General features: G+C 36.6%; 1 protein-coding gene across 1 annotated transcript in view; it reads left to right on the forward strand.

Moving 5' to 3' along the window:
• Nucleotides 1-7,712, forward strand: part of LOC149833969 (NOL1/NOP2/sun family protein) — a 28,353-nt gene extending 20,641 nt beyond the window's left edge. Inside the window, exons 10-13 of the mRNA XM_090011146.1 lie at nucleotides 175-275; nucleotides 2,050-2,131; nucleotides 2,712-2,776; nucleotides 7,387-7,712. Coding sequence (XP_089867272.1) covers nucleotides 175-275; nucleotides 2,050-2,131; nucleotides 2,712-2,776; nucleotides 7,387-7,501 — 363 coding nt within the window. The 3' untranslated portion in view covers nucleotides 7,502-7,712. The remainder of the gene's footprint in view (nucleotides 1-174; nucleotides 276-2,049; nucleotides 2,132-2,711; nucleotides 2,777-7,386) is intronic.
• Nucleotides 7,713-16,084: the final 8,372 nt, after the last annotated feature.

Raw genomic sequence — 16,084 nt, forward strand, 5'->3', positions numbered from 1 at the left:
TAGAAAACACAACAACAACAACAACAACAACAACAACTACTACTACTACTGCATCTAGGTAATTCTAGCATTTTGGAGTTTTATTTATGTGTGGAGTTTTTTGTCCTACTTTCTTAGATGGATCTTTTACCCCCTTTCTCTACTTTATGTGGATGACACATTATTTATTTACAGGAGACACTAGAATCACTAAGAAACCATGGTAAGTACCAAAGAAGGATGTTTGACCAAGCCGTTCAGCTTGTTCGACCTGGTGGAGTTATTGTATACTCAACGTAAGTTGAGTTTTTAATGGGATACTCATTGATGCTTTTCTCTTTCCTCTCTCTTTGAATGATTTGCACTGCACTAAATACGATTATGATGAGCTGGTCAAGTACGTTTGATGGAGATATGCAAGTTAAGGTGGAATGGATATTGAATATGTTTACCAGAGAAAGTTTAGGGCTGAGTATTGATAAAAGATAAAATTAACTAATACTCTTTTGTTGGTTTATACTTCTATGGAGATTATAACATGTTTGTGCAATGAACTGACTATATATAGAAGTCAAAGGAGATGGCTTATTGTGGTTAAAAGTTTGAGAGACGCAACAGAAGCCACATTTATAGAATTTTTAGCTGTCCTAGACCAAAATGCTCTAGGTATAGAACTGACAGGTTTACTTCCCTAGAGCTATTAGCTGTTTCATTTTTTCTATGTGTAGGACATGTTTTTTTTTCATGGTTTGTTTCAAAAAGACAAACAGGAATTTGCCGACTTGTGTATTCACCAGTACCACAAAAACCAGAGCATAAACACTTCACCTGTATGGTAAAAGCCATAGCATAGAGCTGTGGTACTTGTGGAGAATTCCACTTGTGCACAAGCATTAGAAAATGACTTGAGATGCCAAAATGCTTGTGGGCTAGTGCATAAGGGTATTTGTGGTAAAACTGAGCAGATGCCTGGATATTTGAAAGATGAGAAGAAAATATTGAAGAAAAATTTAACTGCTTATTTTAAAATATAAGAAAAAACAATGTGATTATATTGTGCAAGTTTACAGCTTTCAAAATGTTTAAATTTTAAATAATTCTACAAAAATTTGACTTGACTTAAACAACTTAAGTAGGAACATGACCTAAGCACTGAAATTATGGTGGCAAAAATATTTAAAATAACATAAAAGCTCAAGATAATTGGGATGCCTTCTCTTATGTACGGCTCGAGGAAGTCCTGGTATTTGAATGAATGAAGAGAAATATTGGAGGAGCATAACTACTTAGACTGAAAGATGATATGATATGGTTTACATTTAGCAACTTTTAGACTTCTGATTGTTTAGGAATTTCCAGAAATTTCTGGTGTGGTTGAGGGTACTTCAATCTGTGGAGCCCTGTGATATAAGTGCTGAAGTCAAAGTCATTAATTATTTAGAATAACAACGGAGTTTAACCAAGATGTAGAGCTCATAATTCTCTTCCTAGTCCCAGTATACCTTCCCGACTATCCATCTTGTATCAATAGGAGAAATGAGATCCCTATTAGCATGTTACTCAGCCCATAGAAGGTGGTTAATTACATGATAAAATCTGTGCTATTTAGTTAACCAGATGGGTGATGAATATTAGTGATTCAGCTGAAATGTACAAATTTTCTTCCTTGACAATCTAGTAAATCAACATTCGGTTGCTAGGTTGCTTATTTGCTACAGATCAAGTATGATAACTATTGATGATGACAAAGCTGATTGCAAGGATGATGAACTTTTGTAACATGAATGATAAAAGGCAGGGCAGGATTTCCTTCTAAAGTATTGGATGCCTCAGATAACAAACTTGTTCTTTATTTGAACATAGTTATTTTATGTTCTCAAATACCTTACAGTAATTACAATATATTTAGACAAAATCTCTCTCTCTCTCTCAAACACACACACACACACACACACACACACACACACACACCACATTTTATGTTTCTTAGAATATTGTTAGCATGTTACTTTTTAAGAGCAATAAAAACTCTAAAAGAGTGCAACTGGTGCCAACTTATCATTCATTCAGGTGTACAATCAATCCTGGAGAGAATGAGGCATTAGTACGTTATGCTTTGGATACATACAAGTTCCTTTCCCTGATGCCTCAGGTACGTTTTTATGACAATGTTATTGTATTTCACTCTTTGGTAATCATTGTGAAGTCCTATAGTTACAAGGAATAGATAAAGTTGAACTAATGGCATGTTGATGTCTTGTACTGTTTTGGTTTTATCCAATGTAATAAATTTTATGCCATCTTTTTGTAGCTTTAAACCATGGTTGTACGATTTACGACTTTGTGCTATCTTTTGTAAAAAGAGATGCGTAACCATGTACCCTGCTGACAAAGCCACAACCAGACCAAATAACTAGCATACTCTGCACAGAGTTGCATGCTCACGCGCACCTACACACTACTACTACCACCCTGCTCATGACAGTTAGTTTTCAATTAATCCAATATTAGCACTCAGTTTTCAGGGGGAGTTTAAAAAACTTTCTCCAATAAAATTTTATTAACTTGCATTATTTAATATTGAAGACAAGATTTATTCAAAGAATTTGCCTTGAACTTGAAGTTACAAAATTTTATTAGAAATCTGCCATTTGTGGATGTTATTTTAAATGATCACCAGTTTTTGGCAATTTAAGTTCTTAATCATGTACATTTATTGTCTGTATTTTCAGAACCAGCATATTGGAGGCCCAGGTATTGTTGGTCGTTGTGAACTATTTGATGGGGAGTATGTTGAGTAAGCTCTTTGGTCTGAATGGCTTTAAGTTAGCTTGAGAAATGCGATCTCTTTTCCATTTTGTTCTTTTTCTTTTGCTTTTAATTTGTAAATAATTTCTCCATTTTAGGACTCAACAGACAAACATATATGGTTCATTGTTTGATAGCATAGCTGATCCTTTATGAGCACACATTTTGAATGACTTGAAGGTGTTTTGGGAAGATGTATGTGTGAGAATCTCTATAAAAAGAGATTTTGTGTATAAACACAAAGCTAGAAGCACAAAGTGCACAAAGGAGAACTTTCACAAGTGCACAAAGGCACGGATACAAATGCACAAGAGCATAAAAAATATCAACTTCAATATATTGGGTCCCAAGAGGGGATTTACAAAAGCATAAGAAAAACTAGAAGGGGAGCACCCCTTTATATACATGTTGGAGGAATGGGGGGGGGGGGGTGGCTCCAACATATACGTCGGAGCCCCTCCAACGGTTATAAATATAATCATTGGAGGGGGCTCCAACGTATGTGTTGTGGACCCCCCATATAATAAAAGATAAAAAACAAAAAAATAAAAAAGAAAAACTAAAAGAAATGAAAATATGAAAAAATACAGTCATATTCTCAAATGAGAATGTGTGCAAAATGAGAAATGACTGAAATACCCTTTACCGGGTTTGAAAAATATATATATATATATATATATATATATATGCTATGTTAGGATACAAGTAAGCTAGCTTCTTTAATAATGTGACAGCTGCAGAATTTGATGTAAGTTTATGGTTTTCTTTTTATTTGTGATTTGCAAAACCAAGACTTGACTGAACTTTGGTGTGTGACTGCAATACAAGTGGAACCAATCCGGCTTGCGTAACTGCAGTATGTGTGGAACCGATCTGGCTCAAGTTAATTTTATCATCACATTGATTTTGTGCTTCAATCAGTCTTTTTTGGTTAGATCAACTTATTCATATTCAGAGATGTATCAAAGACTCTTTTGTTTATATAATGCTGCAGACTGGCTTTTTGTAACATAAAAAGTTGGACGAAAGAAAAAAACAGTTTCAATCGATCCTTTCCATAAATGGCAGTATTGACCCTTGATTTTCTTAAATGACCAAAATGCTCTGCTAAATCTCTCTTTTCATTTCATAAAATTGATAAAAAGGATGTCAACAACCTAATTGCTAATTAATTAGTTATTTCAAGAATGTTGATAGGTTGGATGTAACTGCTGGAACAATGAAAGAGAACAGGTATTGCTAGAAAATAGGATCTGATCAGATCAGGCACCCATGGGAATCCTTTCGGGTAAGAAGGAATAAGAAAGAGGAAAGTAGGTTCTAGAGAGAAAGAAAAAAGGAAATTGGTTCAAGAAGTAGAAAGAATCAAAGAAATCTGATACAGATAGGAGATCAAAGGAAGATAACGGAAAGGAAACAAAAAGAGAAACAAGAGAAAAATGAGATTGGGACAAAGGATGGATTTGATTGTACTTGACCTTGGAGATCCTCCCATTCTAAAACCATGTCAGAAATTCTATTTATCTTGCTATTGATGGCTGCAATAACGTTGTAAATCTGAAAATACAGAATATAGAGAGAGGAGCAAAGAATAAGAGGAATAGGAGATGAGTGGAAAAGGAAACATTAGACGGTGAAGTCCCAAAACTGATTACCTTGAGACATCCCAATCTCATTATAATACTTCCTTAAGTTCCCTTTAATGACCCCTAGGGTATTTTACCAAAATACCTGCTACAAATGATAAAATAGGATTAGTAGTGATTGAGTAAAATAGCTATGTATGTACAAGACAATTACAGGACTGCCACTGCATTATCTTTCACAATGATATGATTATGGGTATTATCCTTTCTGGCAAGGGTCAGTTGAACTCTTGTGAAGCTAATAATTAACATGACCTTATAAAAGTATTCCCATGAAAGAAATTTGGCACATTGATCATGGGTGTGTGATACAAGGAACTCATGCAACATTTTGATGTTTACACAAAATTCATCTCAAGTAGGATGAATTTTTTAATATCAGGCATTTAGTTAATTATTTACTTCGTTATGCAAAGGGCTGAAACATCATTTCTTATTAGTATGACTTTTATAGTTTTAGTCAAGGTTGTAAAACACATATCATGACCTGTATTGGGCATGCCCAAAATAAGATACATACCATCTCGTATTGTAAACAATCATATTTAAAAAATCTAAAAAAATTAAAAAATCAAAAAATTCTAAAAAATTCATAGCACAAGAAAAAATGATGAATTGCATAGGACAAACCATAATGTCACATATCAAAAAATTATGAGCTGCATAAGACATCAAACAACCAATAATCAGGATAATATGTTATGAATGGCTTGCATATGTCACAAAAAAAATGTAAACTATAAAAAATATGCATATTAAACAACTAAACAATGCTGTCAAGTCACAAGATTCATATTAGTGCATATTTACATAAACAAAAAACAAAATCGCAAAGTGTTTTTCAATACATAGAAATTTTACATAACCTAGTTTTTTTAATAAAAAACAAACTAGATAATGTCAATCATAATTATTATTATCATCATCATCTTCTTCTTCTTGCAAGAATCATCCTCAAATCACTCTTGAGCTCTTTAGGAATGAGTATGAATTGGCCTTAAGAGACCATGCATTTGAAAAAAAAAGTCGAAATTGGTGCAACTTAAACTTCGTTAACTGTGTATCATAAGATACACTCTGTATCAGGGTGTATCGTAAAATACACCCTGTATCAAGATACAGGTGTGTTTCATATCAAAAAACCTAATAGATGTGATATGTATCGTACAATACACAGCGGTACTTACAACATTGGTTTTACACTACTAGCCAGTGGTGGACTCGAAGCATGAAAGCAGGTAGAAGAAAACAAGGATTACCTTGGTGCAGTGTTGTGAAAAGCGTTGAGGCGTAGCGAGGTCCTCCACCAAAAACCGAGGCGAGGCGTAAAGCGTAAGCCTCAATTTTTTTTGAAAACTTTAAAAAAATTATAAAAAATATCTAAAAATACAAATAAATAAAGAAATACTTTATTGATGAAATAACAACCAATAAGAAATAGAAAATCTCAAATAAGTACTAAAAAATATGAGATTAACATATAAAAGTAACTAAAAACTGATTATATAATTGGAAAATATATGAGATTAACAAAAAAAAAGTTAAAATATACTAAGAAACTTATTACATAACTCAAATAACTGGAAAATAAATGAGATTAACCTACAAAAGTTAAAATATATGAGATTATTCTAAAAAATATGAGATTAACATATAAAAGTAACTAAAAAAATGATTACATAACTGGAAAATATATGAGATTAACCAATAAAAGAAAAAATATACTAAGAAACCGTTTACATAACTGAAAAATATATGAGATTAACCAACAAAAGTTAAAATATATGAGATTATTCTAAAAAATATGAGATTAACATATAAAAGTAACTAAAAAACTGATTACATAACTGGAAAATATATGAGATTAACCTACAAAAGTTAAAATATATGAGATTAACTTATAAAAGTAACTAAAAACTGATTACATAACTGGAAAATATATGAGATTAACCAACAAAAGTTAAAATATACTAAGAAACTGATTACATAACTGGAAAATATATGAGATTAACCTACAAAAGTTAAAATATATGAGATTAACATATAAAAGTAACTAAAAAACTGATTACATAACTGGAAAATATATGAGATTGACCAACAAAAGTTAAAATATATTAAGAAACTAATTACATAACTGAAATAACTAAAAAATATACGAGATTAACCAACAAAAGTTAAAATATAGTAATATACTAAGAAACTAATTGCATAACTGAAATAACTGAAAAATATATGAGATTAACCTACAAAAATCTTTTTGATTATGTCTCAGAAGTCTTGTTGTAAATATTTTTTTTTGCGCCTCAGGCTTGCGCCTTGAGGCACAGAGGGCCGCACCTCAAGGCGAGGCCCGCCTTTTGTGTCGCAAGGTGCATTTTTGATAACACTGCCTTGGTGGCTTACATATGAGATATGTTTAAAAATAATAAAGCTTCACTAGATGACTAGTTTATGGCTACAAATGTGCATAAAAACATGATTTTAATCTTGCAGGGTTTTCTTGTACATGTTCAGATGACATTAGTTTGTATTTATGTTCTTATGAGCTTGTAAAATGCACTGGTGCATTGAAACTGAGTACCAATTCAAGTGTGGACGAAGGTAGTCACTTTAAAACCCCTTACGTTATATGGTATAATTAGTTACTTCCATCATATGCCTCATCTGTACAATTGTAATTATTCTATTTTCTAACATAGATAAAAATGTTTATTACAGCTAAATCATGTTAAACACTTTTAATTTGCCTTAGGATTTCCATAGGAGATCTTTTTGAATGATCATTATATAATTTGATATAGGAATCTTTGGGATACTGTTTACATCAAATATTCCTGATTTTTTTGGCAGATTGAATCAAGAAAACTTCTGTAGTTTTGGAGCATTTTCTCTTCAGATTATTTTCAGTTAACATAAGGCTTGATTTATCACTGTTATACATATAATTTCTCAGGGAATGGCTTCGACCTGGTGAAGAAAGGCTTGTTCAGAGATTTGATCCTTCTTCCCCACTTGACACCATTGGCTTCTTCATTGCAAAGTTCTGTGTCAGCGAGAAAGAGATCTGATCATGCTGAAGTCTTGTTAACCTGTATTTTGCGTGCAGTTTTGTCATAATTTTTGTAGGAACCTGGCCCCATTTTCCACCTTTACGGATCATATTTGCTAGAGTATACAGTTGCTTTTCAGTTTGGAGGTGCAATTATCTATAGCTTGATGTTCATTGTTGTTTGGATTAGGGTATTCCACTAATGTTTTCAACAACATTCTTAATGTCTCATATGATTCCAAGCTGTTGAACCACACAATTCAATGGTTGCTTCATTTTTGGACGAACTATTTTGCCCTGTAACATTGATGGCACTGATATCTTGTCAATAAGCCAAGAATTCCGAAAGCCCTCCTTGACAATGTCTTCAAGACTTCAAAGAGTTAGAACTGCGTCAGGCCAAGACGGTTCTTCATTCAGTCCCAACTGGAAGAAGGGCTGAAAAGCATCGGCATCAATTAAACTCTAGGATTGTCTCCATCTGAGAGCTTGAACAAGTGGTTAGTGGTGCGGGTGTACACTTCAGTGCTGTAAATGGCTACATTGGCTGGCTCAACAGTTGCTGATCTACATCCTACGCCTAAACAATATGATAGTGTATACAATTTTTGCTAAAATTTAAAAAATAAAAGAAAATCGATTCAGGCAGATTTACAATTAAATCGGTGAGAAACCGATTCCATTCGATTTTCAAAATAATGAAACCGGTATGCTCTATGTTTTCTTAACACAAGATTTAGTTAAAGGAAATAATGAAAGGTGACGAGAAAAGATTGACAACCAACATGTTGAATCAAAACCACAAAAGGGAGACACCAAGAAAAGATAGGACGAGATGATCTTCATCCTGCAAAATTCTGGATGCCATGGCGCTCTGAAACTACTTCGCCCGTAAGATGCCAATCTTTTCAATGTCTTCCAATCAGGTAAATCCGATACGGGTCGTTGCCTCGAGATAAATACTTGGTGTGTGTTTAGCTGAAGGGCCATCCATTGATTAAAGGACCTCCCTTTCAAAATTTTAGGATCACTTTTTTTTTTCTTTCTTGATGTGATATTCAAATGTTCATGGTACTACTTAAGCCGTACGTGGTAAAGGGGGTTGTCTGTATTTTTGTGCTTCAGGTTGATGCCATGAGCACTTGCACATTGGATGGTGGGTAGGCATAAGGGTCACCGTTGGATCTTGAAGATGGAAGGGTATGATTGTGGGTGTAATGCGGTCGTGTGAAAATGGTGCTCATGTAATTGGGAATATGGTTTCCACTGCCTGGTCAGACCTTTATGGTGATGGGATGCTTTATTTCAACCTAAGTCAGGCGAGATGCCCATAAATGAAAGTTCAATAGACCTCCAAGTGCTCATCTCTCTCTCTCTCTCAGTATTTTTGATATAGCATACAATGGATAGCTTCCTTAGTTACGACTTGTTTTCATTTTTTGCCCCTCTTTTACAACCTTGTATTTGCTATTCTTCGTAAAATTCATAGGCTTCCCTTTCTTGGAATATACATTCATGCTAGTGTAGTTTTCAAAGACAATTACGGCCTATGCAGGAGGTATCTTGAGGTATATATGTTTTTATTTGAATGATGGGAATCGCTGAATAAAAACGGTGTAGGGAAGCCAAATAATAGCAGATGCTTGGTTTCCTTTCACCATCCATCTTGGAGACCGGCGAAGCTCTGTAGTAGAGGTAGTTGTGGCCCCTTGATTGTAGCACCTATAGTTATATAACCCCAACAATCCTTTGGCTAGAGCATATCTTTTACATGAAGCATCTACTTCTTATTTTTTGTTTTATAGAATTACATGTTAGTTGATTAGTGTTCTTTGGTGCAAGCTGGTCCTCACTTACCATGCCTGATTGTTCCTGAAAAGGACTTTTTTTTCTTTATTTTATTTGATAGCCAAGTTGGCGTAGAGGTGTTTATCTCGATTTAATTTAATTTTAATTATTTTAGTTTTTGATATCATATTTTTTCACATGTGAAAGTAAAAATATTAATATATTCCCATGCCGTTTGCTTATCATCTTCTTACTTTTAGCTAGGGGTGGCAATTTCTGACATGACCCACCAACCCGACCTGCCAACCCGCTTCTTAGCCGGGTTCGGGTTTGGCTTAAATGGGTCAACCCGCCTAACCCGTTTATTAAACGGGTTGGGTTCGTGTTAGGGGTATGCCAACCCGCCAACCCGTTTAATAAATGGGTTAGGCGGGTCGGGTCAACCCATTTACCCGAACCTGACCCGCCAACCCGCCCGCTAACCCGCCAACCGGTAAACTTTTCAATGTAAAACCCTGAACCCAACCCGTCAACCTGCTTTCCCAACCCGACCCGTTTATTAAACGGGTTAACCGTGTCGTGTCGGGTTACCCGTTTAATAAATGGGTCAGGTTCATGTTTGCCACAGCCGACCCGTTTAATAAACGGGTCGGGTTTGTGTTGAGATATGCTGACCCACCAACCCGCCAACACCCCCTACTTTTAGCTACCTCATGGTTGTATTGATCATTGTCCCTTTCTGTTTGGTATTTGCAAATCATAATCACAACACTTTCTCGAGTTTTTTTTTCATGAGAAACTGCAGCTTGTTGTGATTCTCACTTGAGGGTTCTTCTCGCTTGAAACTTGAGAAAGTTGGTAACAAGACTGACCCCATGATCAACATTCTCAAGTAATGGCTCATCCCACCAGTGAGCAAAGCAAACGTGGGCTTCCCTTAAAGGGAGGCAAAAAATAGAAAAGTGAAAAAAAGGAAAAAATGGTTTTTTGTTGTCACCTAATGATCATTGTGCATATTGTCAATAATTTTAATACTTTCAATTTTTGTGGCATTTAAGAACTCCTTTGATGTGTTCTGTTGGAGGCATTAGAGAATGTAAGGAGTGGATTAATGACTGTGGGGGTTGTAGCATCCTCTAGATTTTGCTCAAGACCATCCAGCCTCTTCAGTTGCTTAATGGCCCATGACAAAGAGTGGTGGGCAGGCTCTGCTGTCTTGAGCAGACTCTAGAAGAGCTGACATCTAAAAGGCTAAGGCTGCTGTTGTTTGACAGGTTTGGAATTTAGTTGGAGCCAACTATCATTCGTGGTAATCACAATCACCCTCTTCATCATCACCATCTGATTCCATAGTTATTTTCTATCAATTTTTTTTTTGTTATTGCTAGCATCTATAATATAGACTATTATTTTAGAACTAACAATAGTTGTGTGAGGCATCATCGATCCTGATCTATTAGATCTGTTGATGAACGGAGCTAGGATTCTTTTGGCTGATCAGGAAATTGTGAACACAAACTTAGAAGTAGACACCGGAACTCATTTACATGGTTGATGTTTAACACGCAAGCGCGCGCACACACACGAGATAGTAGCCATGCACACGCACGAGGAATAGTAGCCATGCACACACGTGCACACACACGAGTAATAGTAGGTGTCTAGGACTTATCACAGGCATCATGATCATGTTCATGATAGTAACAAGTATCACCGTTATTTTTGAAAAATATCATGATTTTAATGTACTATCTTAGGGACCATATTTTTGTCAATAAAAGCATGGTATTTTCGAAATATCATCTATTTTGAAAATAAGTGTTTCTTTGAGATTTTTTGTATTATTTATATGTTCATTATAATTATATATACTTTTATATGAACTGAACTCAGGATTTTTTGAAAAAAACAAAATTTTGAAGATATCACTACCGAGATTTGTTAAAAAACAAGAATCGTGACTATCATCATCATCATGTGTTACAAAAACCAAAAGCCAACGTCATTATTAGCAGCAGCAACATGTCCCACTTCCACATCACATCATATCAACACCATTATCATTGTTAAGTGTTAGAATACCACCAAAGTTGTCAGATTTCTGAGGACGACTTCAGTGACTCCGGCCTCATAAAGTTTATTGCCCCCGATGTTAAAAGTTTATGGTTTCTTTACTTTTTCACTTATCATCATGAATTTCAACAGATATTTAAACAGAGTTTTTTGCCCTCTGATTTTTCTTCACGTTTGGGACACCTAACACATTCTCTAAACATAAATTATTAGTTTGAAATGGTAAGTGAATTACCGATTCATAAAATGGGCAAATTATTATCATTCACCATCATTATTTTCATTTCATGCTATAATAATCCTCTTTACCACTCAGTTTTGAATAATCTTCTGATATATGATGGGACGCCCCCATTGTCAGAGTACTAATTCAGATTCATCGCATTGTTTAGAGCCATAGCTGCAAAGGCTTTCGGTATATCATAGAATTGTCGGGCAGTGTTGTTTATTCTTCTACAAAACTGGCAGGTGACTTGTGAGTTACCACCATTTTTAGAGTTAGCTTATCCTGTTGACCTCTTCCGTTGCGATAGAAATTTTGATTTCTAAATTTTTTCATAGTTCCTATTCCAATCATGGTCACGTCCATCTCTTCTCCTTTGACTAAAGAAAGTCGTGGTAGTATTTTGATCACGGCTTGGAGGCTTAGGGGCTATCATTTGCAGCATTTTTTTTGATTTAATAACATTTTATATATATTAATAAAATCAGGAAGACGAGTCATAGTAGTGACCGTAGTCACGAAGCTCCATAGTCGGAAGATAGACCATTGAAAGTAAAACTAACAAGATCATTATCATATACTTGTTCATCTACAACACTTATAGAATCTGCAAGAAACTTGACCTCGTCCAGATAGTAAACCATAAGTTTATCATCTTTATTGATATTTTGTAATTCTCTAGTGAGTTGCAAAATTCTCAAACACGAGTGAGAAGGGGCTGGGGTTTATATAGGCCCCAACCTAAGGCCCAAACGGTTAAATAAAAAAAAGTGCAAAAATGGGTTAAAATTGACTCTAGATGGTTCATGAACGACCTTGGCCGAGTCAAAAGGTCAACGGTCAACAAGTCGAGCATAAGGAGTGGCTACTGAATCATTTTAGTCCATAAATGTCCATGCAAAAACATTAGGGCAAAGTCCAAATGGATCCGGCTTGGTCAAGAGTTGATTTTAGGCTTGATGATTAGATCCGTTTCAAGTATTAAAAAGATAATTCAAATTCAAACCCAAATCCAAGGCCCAAGACCCAAAAGTCAAGGGTCAAGATTAAGATCAAGATCCAAGAATAAGTGGTGCACAATCCCAAAATCTAATGCCCATAAGGGCCTTGCCCTTTAAAGTACCACCCTTCTATATAAGGATAAGAGTTTTCCTAAAACCCCTCAACGTGTAACTAAACTCATTACCCATGAACTTAGAAAAACATAAAAATAAGAGGAAAAACTTATTAATAGTTTTGAGCCAAATTTCAACAAGGTTGTAGGGTGATGGTTCTTTCGTCATCAAAAATTAAACTTGAGTAAGTGATTTGCAGTCCTAGGATCTTGAGAAAATTCAAGAATGACGTGGTGATGCAAATGTATGCTATGGCTCATCCCAATTACTAGGGGTGTCAAATAAGACTTAGACCAGATTTTGGGTATGGTATTGGGCCCACTATAAGAAAAAACATACCCGGATCTGATAAGAACTACATGAACCAAACCTGGACCATAGCCGGTAAAACCATATTTTTATTATTTTTACATTAAAAAATTGCGAGTCTTAATCGGAACTCTGGTTGGGTCCGGGTCTGGTATAAAATTTTACCAACTATACCCAGGTCCATGTATTGATCAGACCTTCGGGTCTGAACCCGGATCTTAATCTGGTCTTCTTAATTATCACCACACCCGAGCCTTATAGGGTTAGGTTCGGGTCGTGTCGAGGTAAACCAGGCCTGTTGACACCCTACCTATTACCAACGCAAATGTGAGGGTTAGTTTTAGAAAGATGATTGTTCAACTCAGTCAAAAAAATCCCTGAAACATACATCACCGCTTGTTTGGTATATTTTTTCCACGATTCATCTCAACGTTCGTGACAACTCCACGAGTGTCTGCCGACCACATGCACATGGGTGAGTTACAATATGTGAAAAAGTCTGAAAAAAAATTAGTCCAACCAAATTAAAGATAGAAAAAAAATTAGATGAGAAGAGAAAAAAACAAAACTAGTTAAAACTAATGACTTTTTTGTTTCTTGAGATATTGTTGTTAAAATAAAACCGGAATGCAATACGTTCACTTCTAACGATTAAAATATGATACATTGACTATATTACAACTTTATTGTGCTTTTAACTTGTACAAAGTTGTCATTTTTTGCATCACGTTTCTAAAAAGCATCAGGAAATTTATCACCACACACCTCCTACTTTTTTTCTTGTATCTCATGTTTTGCTCGTCTTGTATCGCTGCATTGAAATTTTGCTTTTCTTGTAAAAGTATCCAAGTATTGAACATCTCTCTCTCTCTCTCTCTCTCTCTCTCTCGCGCGCGGTTTAGACCTATATCAGTGTTAGGGAGTTTATATCGCATTATCGCCAAGGTCTTAGCTAACAGGATGCAGTCAATTGCTCCTAGGATTTTTTCGGAGGCACAGTTCGCCTTCATTCTTAACAGAAGGCTTCAACATTCCTTCATTTTTGCCACAGAAGTGTTGCACTCTCTCAAGATCAGCGGGGGGGCCTTTTTCACTCTGAAGCTTGACTTTCATAAAGCCTACGACTCGGTTCATTGGTCGTTCCTCTTCAACACGTTGGCAAACTTGGGCTTCGATAGGCGTTTCTCTAGCTGGGTGCATGAGTTCGTAACCAATGCCCAATCACAATTTTAGATAAATGGGGTCAAAGAAAAACAATTCAAGCTTGGTCGTGGTCTTCGACAAGGATGTCCTCTGTCTCCGTTACTCTTTAACGTTGTCTCTGAAGGCCTGGTGGTTTTGGTTAAGAGGGCAGTGGAGGGTGATCTAATTGAATCTCTCGGTATTCAAGAGTGTCGTAGTCAGATCCTGACCTACGCTGATGACATAATTATCTTCGGAAGGGCCTCCATCCAACAAATGTTAAGATTCAAGCTTGTCCTTCTTTTTTTTCAATCGATGTCAGGTCTATCCTTAAACTACGAGAAGTGTTGTCTATCCATGGTCAAGCCCCTCCATCAATGTTGGACATGGGCCAGCGGATATTCGGATGCTCGGTTTCGGATAACTCTTTTTCTTATCTGGGTCTGCCACTTCAAATCAGTCGTGTATCAACGACATCCTGGAGCACCACTATCCAAATGGTTCAGAAAAAAATATCGGGCTGGCAAGCGTCCTACCTTTCTATCGCGGGTAGACTAACTCTCATCAAGCACGTTCTTTCTGCTATGCCAGAATTTTTTATGTCTATGTTCCTAATGCCTATGGGGGTTAGTAAGAAGATAGCTCAGGTAGTGACGCACTTTCTGTGGTCTGGACGAGGTTCCAAAAACAAGCGCCACCTAATAGGGTGGGACACTCTTCGACTTCCCCCAAATAGGGGGGGGGGGGGTTGGGAATCAAGGATCCCCGAATGAGGAGTATGATTCTTGTCGTGAAGCAGAGCTGGCTGGCACACCAACCTGGGTCTTCGTGTGCAAGTGTGCTTCTAGCTAAATACGGTGGTGTGAAATCATTGGTGGGGGCCACAAGCGTGCGTCAACGAACTATGTCTAAGCTTCGGCGATCATGGATCCAAGCATGGTCTGCAGTTCTGTCGCATAATGGCAATGTTGACTCGCAGTCTCAGTTCTTTGGTCGTAACCTTGCTCTGAACGGATCTTTCCGCTAAAAGAAGGGTACCTCACTCTCCTTCTATCGGGGGTGGACCGGTTCCCAACGAACCTGATCTGGGGCAAGGGTCCCACTCCGAGATCATGTTTCTTGGCTTGGCTAATCTTACACGATCGGGTGCAGACTGACAACTTCCTCAAATCCATCGAATATCATCTGCCGAGTAAATGTGTGTTGTGTGAGACGGCTGAAGAATCTGCCTTTCACCTTTTTTGGGAGTGCTCTGTCTTTCAAAACATCTTTAAGGTGACTTGGAATAAGCCAGGGGTCAGCGTGCGCCAGGAATCGTTCGCCAACGATTTGTTGTGGGGTCCTCAACAAGTTCGTCATTGCAACAAATGACGTCTTATTTGGCGAACTTGGCTTCTCTCGTCATGGTGGGCCGTATGGATGACTCGCAACAACGCTATTTTTCGGCATATTCCGGCAGTGTTCAACAAAATGGTGAACCTTATTTTGGCGGACGTATACGCCATTCTCCGCATCAACATCCCTGATCTGCAACACCATCTGCCTCCAGGGACCATTCATGATCCAGGATGATGCTCGTCGCCTAACTGTATTTGTTTCTTGTTTCTTTCTTCCTTTTCTCCTTGCATCTCTACTTTTCTTTTTCCTTTTTGGGGCTCCTTGGCATGTCTTGGGCCCGTGTTTGGTTACCCGATAGGTTCAATGTTGGTTGAACCTGTTTTCGTTTCGTAATGTTGATGGTTATAGTTCGTCTCTCTCTCTCTCTCTCTACCTTTTGAAAACCACAAAAACTCAGCGTGAATTATTATTACTTTGCTAAATCTCATCTAATTGGGGTTATTGATAGGTAAATTCCAAACCCCTCCTCCAATCTTCAATTTTCTTTTTGCACGTTGTCATTCTTTTCTATTTC

This window comes from Nuphar pumila, chromosome 6, assembly GCF_984573655.1.
Source record: "Nuphar pumila chromosome 6, dmNupPumi1.hap1.1, whole genome shotgun sequence".
NCBI lineage: Eukaryota > Viridiplantae > Streptophyta > Magnoliopsida > Nymphaeales > Nymphaeaceae > Nuphar > Nuphar pumila.